General features: G+C 39.6%; 1 protein-coding gene across 9 annotated transcripts in view; it reads left to right on the forward strand.

The window, feature by feature from the left end:
* Positions 1 to 7,834, forward strand: part of TBC1D4 (TBC1 domain family member 4) — a 172,717-nt gene extending 164,883 nt beyond the window's left edge. For all 9 annotated transcript variants that reach the window (XM_046665082.1, XM_046665083.1, XM_046665084.1 and 6 more), the window contains 3 exons: positions 333 to 502; positions 3,712 to 3,888; positions 5,488 to 7,834. In XM_046665082.1, the coding sequence (XP_046521038.1) occupies positions 333 to 502; positions 3,712 to 3,888; positions 5,488 to 5,721 (581 nt within the window). In that variant the 3' untranslated portion in view covers positions 5,722 to 7,834. The remainder of the gene's footprint in view (positions 1 to 332; positions 503 to 3,711; positions 3,889 to 5,487) is intronic.
* Positions 7,835 to 12,019: the final 4,185 nt, after the last annotated feature.

Genomic DNA, 12,019 nt, shown 5'->3' on the forward strand with positions numbered 1-12,019 from the left:
CATTAAATTTGTGGCTGGAAGTTATAAATAAATACATAGACAAACAGATATATAATTTGTCTTTTTTATTACCCTGCACTTATCTGAGATTCCTGAATAAGTAAAGAGAGTATTCAAACATCTGTTTACTTGTTTCAGTCATAGTAATTAAAAAAAAAATAAACTAGATAGTTTTGACCAATAGCTTTTGCAAAATATTCTGTGGTCCTGCTGCTGTGGTTTAAAACAGCAACAGCAAAACCCCACCAAAAAGCCCTTTAGCACAAAGAGTATGCTTGCTACAATAGTGGATGCATAATTTTGATCATGAAAATCATATTCTCTTTTTTTAGATATTATATTTCTTCAGGGAACTGAAGTTATATTTAAGGTTGCGCTCAGCCTCCTGAGCAGCCAAGAGACGCTTATAATGGAGTGTGAAAACTTTGAAAATATTGTTGAGTTTCTTAAAAGCACGCTACCTGATATGAATACATCTGAAATGGAAAAAATTATCACCCAGGTATGATTTAAGTGAAGATAACAAGATATAAGATTACACAGCAGTTTCTCTGCTAATTATGTATTAAGTGTCTTGGGATAAAGATCTAGTTTTGCTTGACAGGTATTATTTTTTCAGTTTTTTAAAATTGGATTGATATATTTTATTTAGAAATGAGGCTGTTGTGAAATTTCTACCTTGTGATATCATCTGTGTGGCTGTGCACAGGAAAAGTGGTCCAGTGCTCCATAATGCGTTTTTCAGGAATCCTTCCAATGTAGACCAATAGTATGATGGAGGATAGAACAGACGGAGTTAGGAAGACCAGAGAATAAAATGAGATCGACTTGCCTTTGTAATGTTGTTAATTCTGTTTTAAAATATACAAAGAGTCCATATGGCAAGAGCATAGGCTTTGGAATTAGACAGCATTGTATCTGCATCTTCTAGCTCTTTTATTAGTTGTTTGGCTTGCACACATCACTTTAACCTTCTGAACCCTAGTTTTCTCATATCCAAAGTGGGACAATACTGATCTGAGACGTTTTGCAAGGCTTAAATGAGGAGACTTGATACATCAATCAGAGTCCCTTGCAGTACACAGAGTCCACCTCCAATGATTCAGACGAAGGTACCGTTTACAGAGGTGTGGGCAGGGTTAAGGGAACCAAACATGGATGTCCAGGTGCCCAGAAACTAGTAACAGAGGGAAGCTGTTCATACCCATGGTGCTGGAGGGGTGGGGGAAGATATAACAGTGTTCCCAGGCCCAGTGAGTGCTGGAACTATGGAGGCAGGGTCTCTGGAGGTTATTGTACTCTTGGTGAGCCAGGCAGGGAAGAAATACCCAACTTCATTCTCCTGCCCTTTCTGATCTCCTTCTGTCTCCTCCCATTGGCCATACCCAACCAGAAGCCAGCAGGAGAGGAAGTGTGGGGAATGCAGGTCACAAGGGTCTGCCTCCCAGAGTACAGCAGAATGGGTGAGGGCAGAGAGTGCATCTGGGGAGCAAATGGAGAGTAACCAACACACCGTGTATCTAGTCTCTGGCTCTTTATAGGGACCAGGTAAGTGGTACTTATATATTGCTGTTGTCCAGATGACATGAATAGGCTTAAGACCAGATCTGTAGACAAAGGAGACAAGCTCTATGAGTTTTAACAAAACTTACCACTTTCCTAGAGGCACTTGGGATGGCAGATAAAAGACAGAGTTTAGAGCAAGGGAAAGGCAGTTTTGAGATCTTGTTCTGGTGCTAGCTGTGTGACTTTGGGCAAGTTACAACCTCTCTTGAGTCTCAACTTCCTTCCTACCATAATGATCCTATTACTTCTTCACATTGTTTTTGGAAGCAAATGTAACCAATTAGGTTGAAGATTTGTACGCTCTAATTCGCACTGTAACATGAACGCTTATTACAGTAATATTAATACACATAAAATTTTCTTTCCATTACGTGGGATCTACATCACAGGCAGATTATTCTGTGAAGATCTGTGAACTTTTTTATTTCTTAAAATGCTCTGTAAGCTGAAAGGTATAGCTTTTATTTATATATTTGCTTGTTTATTTGTTAAATCTTCAGAAGTATGTGTTTGACTGGCAATCAGTCAGAGATTGTACTTTTGAGAGAGTTGATCTCTGATTTGACATCAGGTCCCCTATCTTCTTTTTTTTTCTTTTTAAAGATTTTATTTTTTCCTTTTTCTCCCCAAAGCCCCCGGTACATAGTTGTATATTCTTCGTTGTGGGTCCTTCTAGTTGTGGCATGTGGGACGCCGCCTCAGCATGGTTTGATGAGCAGTGCCATGTCCGCGCCCAGAATTTGAACCAACGAAACACTGGGCCGCCTGCAGCGGAGTGCGTGAACTTAACACTCGGCCACGGGGCCAGCCCCAGGGTCCCCTATCTTCTAAAGTTAATGAGGGAATTGCCTGGCTTTAGAGATTGTTACTAGGATTGATGGATAGAATTTATGGGCAGGTAGATTTGGACTTGATTTTTAGAGAGAATTTTCTAACAGTTAAAGTTGATTGACGTGGAACGAACTGCTGATTTTAAAGGAGACCTTGATGAGCTTCATTTATGGTCAGTATAAAAAATGCAAATAATGCAGAAAAGCACAAAGAGGAAAGTAAAAGGAACTACAAATCTCAACACCTTGAGATTTAAAACCTTAAAGCTTCCTTTTACACATCTCTCTTTGCTCATATACACATATAAATATGTATACAGTTTTATGTAAGTGAGATCATACTATACATACTATTGTGTAACTTGATTTTGTATTAAAATACTTGTAGAGTATTGGACATCTTTCCATGCCAGTGAATATAGATCCATTGCTGTCATTTTTAATGAGTGTGTAATAGTCCATTGAATCCATACCCATTCGGTAGGAAAAATGATGCTTGTTTGAGAGAGATGACCAGGTTGTCTAGAAATCCCACTTAAATTCTGAGATTTGAGTATCTCTAATAGTAGTAGGGTAAGTAAGTTAGTCAGATTTTTTTGTGGTTCCTTTTCTCCCCACAGCGTTAGTGTAGACACTGTTGTTTAAATGGCAGCTGCTGCCTTACCTTCCATATTAAGTTTAGACTAAGGAGGGCTTACCTGTCTTTTAACTTCTATGCAAACTGTCTTCCAATTGGGTGGCAAAATGAGAGAGTGGAGGCAGCCCCAGTTAACCCTACAGTCTGTATAGTGCTCAGGATGTGCAATTTGGAAGATTCTCTGTGTGGTAGAATATGTAAGTGACTCCTAGGTGGCTCACATGGATTAGCAAATGCATGAAATATTTATTATAAGACCTTTCTGCCCCACCGACCATCAGAAGTGCTTTTGGTCTCATTAGTATAGAAATGCTGTATGCAATTCTGCTTACTAATCAGCAAAGATTATCTCTAACATAGATAAGAATTAATAAAAATGTTGTTTGGTATACTACATTTTGGGAGATAGTTATTAGATTATGTATATTTTGGTTGCAAAATATCCTTGAATATTATCTTACTCTAGTGTCTCAGCCTCATCATGAGAATGTTTCGATTGTGTAGAAATAATCTATTTGTCCTTATCCTGACAGTCACATCTGTTGTTCTTCCTTTTAGTATGCCATACTCTTCCTGATTAATAGGTATTTGGAAATCCAGATGAAGTATGCCACATACACAGACTGTATCTGCTATACATACTGAAGGCCAGATTAACCCCTGGTGTTTTCATGGCAGGTTTTTGAGATGGATATTTCTAAACAGTTACACGCTTATGAGGTGGAATATCACGTGCTGCAGGATGAGCTTCAGGAATCTTCCTATGCCTGTGAGGATAGCGAGCCTATGGAGAAACTAGAGAGGGCCAATAACCAACTGAAGAGACAAAACATGGACCTCCTAGAAAAATTACAGGTAAAGAGATAAAGATTTGACCAAAGAAGTGCTTGCATGCCTCCTGCATACACAGAACTATCCCAGGAATGATAGAGATGCGACATGGATTGAACTGTTGCTGACTATGGGCCTGTGTATCAGACTATCTCCACGTGCTCCAGAGACTACAAATGCACTTGTTCATTTAAATACCACTTGGGAGAGAAAATGTGCACTCACGAAATAGTTAAATGGCAATTCAAAGTGGAATCTAGTTGAATACCTATTGGGTGTCGTGCACCTTTGGTTGAGTTCAAGGAACGAGTGGTTGAATATGGGAAATTGGGAAAACTGTGGGGATTTGGGGCTGAAGCCGGACGCTGAAGGGTTGATGGAGGAAAGGAGTGAGGAGTTGGGGGCGGTATATATAAGGAGATATGTTAGAGCAGCAGAGAGCGCTTGACGTCAGTTTAGGATGTATGTTGGGAAGAAGTGGGATAAATATGATGGATGCAGATGACTTTCAGTGTCAAGCAGAAGAGCATGGCTTTCACCCTGTTGAGAAGGAAGTCTCTCAAAATGTTTGAGCCATACTTCAGAAAGATCAATCCGGGAACCTTGATAAGGCCAGATTAGAAGGGGGCGGGAGAAGGTAGGGAGACCAGCTGGAAGTCATTTGCAGAAATCTGATTGGAGATGATGAGAATCGTCTAGAGTAAAACTCTCAGAAATGGAAAGAAAAGGAGGACAGTTTTGAGAGAATTGATTGAAAACATGTAACACAAAATCTCTGCCATCAAGGAGCTTACAATTACTTGGGAATATAAAATATTATATATTTATTTATAAATGCACACTTACAAATGCAATAAGCAATTTAGTATAAACTAATATTCCACATCTGCAACTTGTATATTGTGTGCTGTGTATCCAAGCCCTGAGGGCAGGCTTAAGAGTGATCACGGAGGGGAGGTTAGAAGGTGAACTTTCTGGAGGGAGATGAGTTCTGAGTCCCTTACTACTTGGATGTTTCAATGGTGGTTAATTGAGCACTTCCTCGTTAGGGAAAGTGGGTTTGGACTTGCTTTATATTATAATGATTTTTATTAATGGCTACAAACTTTTTTGTTGAAAGTTCAATGTTGTCATCATGTCTGGGTTCCCAAGTTCTGTGGGAATCTCTGACACCCATAAAAACTGATAAGATTCCAAGGATGTGTTCAGAAAACCCTGCATTTCCAGTCAGAGGGCAAAACCCCTCTTTTTGCACCTCCAGGTGTGTCAGAAATCTCCTGTTTCTCCCTCAGCCGATCCCATTCACTCCAGGGGGACACCGGTGTGTGGAGTGAGGAACCCCCCGCCCCCTACTGTGGGAAGATGATTTAATATTGTGTTTTTGGTGTATTCAGTGAAATGAGATGTATTTTGTTAGTACCGAAATTTTATTTTTGAGAAACCTAAAAATCTCCATTTCATGGAAAGTTTCAGAGTATTTGCTTCTCATAATATGTCATTAAGTAATATGATATGATTAGTTAATATATGTAAGGCCTGGCTGTTGCTACAATGAAGAATCAGAGTCTTCAGATTTTTGATTTGAAGGATTTTGTTTTCCCCTCCCCCCCCCCACCAAAACAGATTGCTCATGCTAAAATCCAGACCTTGGAATCCAACATGGAAAATCTTTTGACCAGAGAGACCAAATTGAAGTCTTTAATCCGGACCCTGGAACAAGAGAAAATAGCTTATCAAAAGACAGTGGAGCAGATCCGGAAGCTGCTGCCAGCCGATGCCCTCGCCAATTGCGAATCGCTGCTCAGAGACCTAAACTGCAACCCTAACAACAAAGCAAAGACGGGAAACAAGCCATAACTGAAGAAGTGCCGTCTCAGCAGAAAGTGCTCTTAGAATGCTACGGAAGGGAAGAATCTGCATGCTGCTGGCCCAGCGCTGGACCCTGGAGCTGACGGAACCACCTGAGTCTGGTGCTGCGCCCTCGTCCTAGCTGTGGACCTTGCTTTTCTTAGCCTACGCCAGTCCTAAGCCATTGTACATACGTAGACTGGTTTTTGTTGTTGTTGACTATGTACATATATATAAGATGGACATAAAGGATTCATGCTTTGAAATACAAGGAGTCGATGTATATTAAGAGCATTTTTTTAAATCAAAACTTCATGAAATCCACACCAAAGGGAAGTTAAAATGGAGTTCCCCTTGGACACACGTGAAATTATTTTGTCTTTGTAGTGAATCAGAGCTAGAGCATCTTTGTATATTGAAATATACTTGAAAAAAATGAATGTATTTTTTTCTCCAAAGAGCAGCATGTTTCACTCAATAGTGGGGAAGGGGAAACATTTGTGCAACTATGCATATCTGTCTGAAAATCTACGGACATTGTATATATATGAGGAAGACGACTAATTGCTAGTCATGCTCCTATGGGTTTTTCAGGAAAGTGGGGACGTTCCTCCCCTGCCTGCTTTGTGCCAACTAGCATGTTGTATCTACATGCATTTTGAGTCTGGATAGGTGTTACTTTAGACGTGCATAAGGAGAAAGCAAGACATTGTGGTGGAGTCTACCCACCCAGCTCGAGGGGAAAGAGAATGTTGCTAATTTTTAGCAAATTAGACCAGCATTGTTACTCAAACTAAAAATATTAGGTGTCAGAAATTTAATGTGAGACCTGAATAGTCTAGATCAACTTTTTACCTGTTAATCTAAATTACTCCTGCAGTTGTGAACAGACTTCCCTTGGGGTGCCAACAAAAAGTCCATGACATGGATTTGCCATTTTCCCACCAAAAGGTGGGCACTCTTACTTATTTCTCTCTACCTTTAATGAAAGATAAGGACATGCAATTGTGATTGGTTTTCTAAAGATGATATGCTGGGGTTTTTTGTTTTCGTTTTTTGCCAATTGACAGAATCTAATAAACTCGTAATCATCTTCCCCTTCCATGTGAAAATTTATGAGATCTGTGAAATGTTTAAGAACGAACTGTTGAAATCCATCAGAAGGGAAGGAGAAAGTGGCACCAAGCCCTTCTACAACCTATGATTCTGAATTTGGACTCCCAATTTTCTCAGCCTCCAGATAGCTTATTAGAAGACTTTCATGCGTGCTGGGTGTATGGAAGAAGAGTAACTTTCAAAGTACATTTGCAGTTCTCCATCTCACAGATGATCTTACAGTAGTGCCTCTGAAAGTTGATGCAGCATTTTTGCCTTTCCAGACAATATTTATCATCACTGCTTTTTGCAGTACTTATGTGATCACAGATGGGTTATCTGGGATAATTTTCTTCAAAGGGAGTTTGTTATACACAAGCTATAATGTATTATAGAGTAGAAGAGTATAGCTCTAATCTGCTCGATGAGCAGATGATAAGCATTGAAACCCCCTTCTACACCGTTACTCAGCGTAAATGTGATGACTTGTTACAAATCAGCATGCCCTCTAATCCAGACAGTTTCTTAAAAGAAAATAAAGTCTTATTAGTAAAGTTAATGTAATTTCTAAGTTCAAAAAAATGCTGATTCTAGATACCCCATTCACTTAGGGCCACCAACTGATTTGTTGCTTGGATTTCCCTAAAATTTCTCTATTTGTAGGCGAGGTTTTTCTTATGAAGAGTATGACAAATATCATCTGGTTACTGTCTGGTGATGAAAATTACCTTATGTGTGTGATACACAGGTGGTAGCCAAAGAATCTTCACGTTGGGAAAAGAAACTTTTCCTTTCAATTGTTCAGTTTAAAGTAAATTTTATTCTGGATGTTGAGTCAATGTTATGAGTTGTATTACAGTGTTCAGAGATTGAGGTGTCTTGGATACAATATTTCTTTTGAAAATGAATTTTCTTTTTCTTTTGTGATTTTTTAAAATGTTCCGCTAGTTATGCTTCATGCATTGTTACATCTTCATCCAATCAATGTAATGTCTAGTTCATTTACAGTAAATACATTATTACAGTTTCCTTGGCTTATTGGTTTTACTATTGTTTATCATAGGAGAGAAAAAGCCCTTGGTTAGAGTCCTTCACAAAATCTGCATAGGTTGGATGGTTGCTACTTAAAATTGGTTCACTGGTAATTCTTTTCAATAGAGTCAGAGACAACAAATATAATTTTTAGGAACATTTATGAAAGTACATTGTCAGTTACCAGTTTCTAACTTCTTTCCTAATGGATCCTTTTGCTGATGAATATAAAAAGAAAAAGACAACCACGCTGGCAGATTTGCATTCTACCCCTTTTGTTTTCTGTGCCCCTTCATAGATAACAAGGGAGAGAAAGAAGATAAGAAAATACAAAATTTTTAAATTGGGTTAGTTCCCAAAGAATTAAGGACACCTTGATGCATATGATATGAATGCGTTTACATAAAATATATATCTCAGAATATTCTCAAATTTGTTTGTAGTCCAATAAAAGGATACGGTATCTTCTTGTTAACTTTAGGACTAAACTTTTAAACATTTTGCACTACATGTAGTAGTTAAGTATTTCGAATATCAGTGTAGGTTTAAGTAATGTGGTCTCTTAATATCCATGTTGACTTCCCCATTTTATCACCATTTCACCAATTTTTTTCACTCTGCTACATTAAGAGTAAGAAATCTGTCATCTGAAGTATAGATGTGTCAATCTTATTAGCTGTGATGTATTGAGAAAAACACTGGATTTAGGGTGGGAACTTTTAGATCTGAATCTTGGTTCCACCACTTTTATTTATTCACTCAACAAATAGTTTTTGTAAGCCAAGCTAGATACTGAGTATTCAAAGGTGGAGAAGATAAAGTTCTTGTCCTTGATGACCATGTGGTCTAGTGGCAAGGGGATAATTAGAAAACAGGAGACTTTATACTACAAGTATGCAAAGTGATGCAACAGGCGTTTCACTCAACCAGGACATGAGGGGCTAACAGCACTTGGAGTGGGTGTCAGAAGTGTTTGGAAGATATGATGGTTGACCTGAGTAGAAGTTGACTAGGTTGTGTTAGGCAATAGATGAATGAGAGAGGATGGTATATTTCTGAAATCATGTCATTCCTTTATCCTGAAGTATAGTTAGTGTTCCCATGGTGAGAGAAGGGGATGGGGTAGAGAAGTCTCCTGAAAAATGAGGACTCTATCATGAAGGTCTTAGTAGACCTTTGAAGGAGTTTGAACTCTACCTGGAAAGAAATGGGAGGCATTAAAGGCCAGTCACCTGGAGAGAGACATGATCAGATTTGCTTCAATCCATTTTATACGTTGGGGCAGAAACACAGAATGGGAGACTGCAGTTAGGCGAATGTGATCAAGATCTAGGCCAAAAAAAGTAAAAGTCTGGTCTAGGGCAGTGGCCTTGGAGGAAAGTCAGCCTAGACTTCTCTCTCTCTGACATAGTTAGTCTCTGAAACCTGCTAATTTCATCTGCAAAATATTTGCCCATTTCCTCTCATCACTACTGCAGCCACCTTAGTTCATTTCCTTGCTCTGGTGGGTTAAACTGAGACCATTCCCCATTTCTTGGGGAAAACCCCTAAGTCACAGATATTGAGCTACTTGGTTTTTGTTTGCTGAGTGAGAAATGCAAGCAGAAGGTGGAGTTGAATGTCTCCGTCAAAGACAGAGGAAGGATCTAGGATAGGGAATCAACTGGAAGCAAAGGAAAAAAGCAGTAGAAGAGAGGTGGAGTGGGGATTTTTGGAGTGAAATGCTCGTTGCTCTTATAGCCTATTCTCTCTCTACCTACCCGTGACATTCAATATCATGTCAGTTTCTTGCTGTTCCACATTATGGAACCACATATGCTTTGGCACAAGCCCTACTTCAAGGTGAGTGTGGCATGAGAGGGCATTCCAAAGGGAGCCTACCCAAATATGTGTTATCATCTCTTACCCGGACTGCTCCTCGCCTCAGGCAGAGGGACCTTCCTAAAACATAAATTTCAAGTTTACCCTCAGCTTAAAACTCTTCAAAGTCTCTTCTTTCCTCCCAGGATCATTCAACCTTTATTTAGTATAACACATTTGGCCTTTCATGAGCATGTCCCTGATAACCTGTCCAGCTTGGTGTCTTGCCTGTGGTCTCATTTGTCCTCTGCTCTAGTCAAATGGGTAAGCTCCATCTCGTTTCCTAAACCAGCCATCGTTTTGCTTAGCACAGGCTGCTGCATCTCCAGAGGGTCTGAGAGTGCTCCTTTCTTCCTGCGCCCCATCGGGCTCACTCCTTCAGGTCGCCCTTAGGTCTGGGACGACCTGACCACTGCGACTACAGCCCACGGAGTCCTGTCATAGCATTGCCACCCTGGGGGGTACTGCTGAACTTCACAGACACCTCAGGACTCCCACATGAGAGTGTGCTTTTTTTTTAAAAAGATTGGCACCTGAGCCAACAACTGTTGCCAATCTTTTGTTTTTATTCTTCTCCCCAAAGCCCCCCAGCACACAGCTGTAGATTCTAATTGTGAGTGCCTCTGGTTGTGCTATGTGGGACACTGCCTCAGCATGGCCTAATGAGCGGTACCACATCCGTGCCCAGGATCCGAACCGGGGAAACCCTGGGCCGCCAAAGCAGAGCACATGAACTCGACCACTCCGCCACGGGGGCGGCCCCAGGTTATGCATGTTTTTTTTTAAAAAAGCTAACTTCATCATTACCCTGTTATAAAAAACATGTTAATGAACTTCAGGTAAATTGAGAAGCAGGTGTAATTTTATTTAGCATTTTATGTTTCTTGATGGCCTAGTATGGATCAGGTACATTATTAGATGTTGGGACCGCAAAAATGTCTCTCTTAACTTCTTTGAGTCAGTTCTTACCTGAAAAATTCACAGTTTTTATGAAAAAAATCAGAACGTATATAGTGACACTTTGTAAATTGTGAAAGGACTCTAGTGCTTTACCTTTTATCATAAATATATGCTATATGCTATGTGCTATATATAACTTGTATGCATTATATTACACTCTAAATGTGTTACAACACACACTGAATATAAAAGGGCTATTGCATCGCGCAATTCAAGAACATCATTTACAAGACTATAATGTGGATGGTGCTCCCTGGAGCTGTGTAATATAGCAGTTGATAAAATATATTACATATTAAATAGTATACATATACATATCGTACTGAGAACTGAGATGATGGATCCGACATAGCTTAGGGTCTACATTAACATGATTTTACTATTCCGTTGTCTTCCTTGGCATAATTTACTATCCTGGGAGACTGTTACCTAGACAAATTAATTTATTGTTCATTACAGAAACTTCCCAGAAGACCCAAAATATTTCAATAGACTGTTTATACCCTGAGACTCTTTGAACCCTTCACCTCACCTTGCTCTTTCCTCCCATCTTCAACTACTATATGATCTTTCCCCAGTCTTAATCAAGCTCCACATTGAAATACCTACCTTAAACTAAACTTTGCTTCTGAGACACAACCAAATCTCATATTTCCCAGATTTGTGAGGTTTTAGGGGTTACTTCACTGGAATGGTATTGACATGTATACCTCTTACCTGTATGATAGTTATCCAAGATTCAGTTCAAACTTTTTTTCCTGCTTTATATTGTTGACATCTAGGAGGGTCAACCCTGACTCTATTCTTAGGAGCCACCAATTATGATATGAAATGTTTATGGGATTTACTGAGAGATCTCAGACAAAATGCACCTAGGGAAAAGGGAACCAGAGAAAGAAAATAGAAATTACATATGAGATAAAATAAGAAGGAAAAAGAGAAAATAACAGCATGTTATTTTAACATGAAATCAACAAGCTTTGCTCTTATCTGTGAGATCACTTTAGACAGAATAGCACCTGGGTCTAAACGCTCCAACTGTGATATGATTGAATATATTTGCCTGGCTAAAGAAAGATTAGGTTAATCAGAAGAGGATTGATTAGTCTTGGAAAGATAGAAGAAAGAACATCAGGCAGGTTTTGGCAGGTCCAGTCGGGGGGACCTTAGCCAAGACCCTTGGCAAGGCTGGACTCATTGGTAAGGTGGATACAGGGACTCCTGGCCTCCGTAATTCAAATGTCCTGGCCCTTCAGACAAGTCTGTCCCCATTGTGAGATTGACGTGTCATCTGTGTTGGACAGAGACCCCAAACATCCAATTCTTTGTACTCCTCTTGTTGGAATGTATGCCCTCAAAG

Source organism: Equus quagga, chromosome 6, assembly GCF_021613505.1.
Source record: "Equus quagga isolate Etosha38 chromosome 6, UCLA_HA_Equagga_1.0, whole genome shotgun sequence".
NCBI lineage: Eukaryota > Metazoa > Chordata > Mammalia > Perissodactyla > Equidae > Equus > Equus quagga.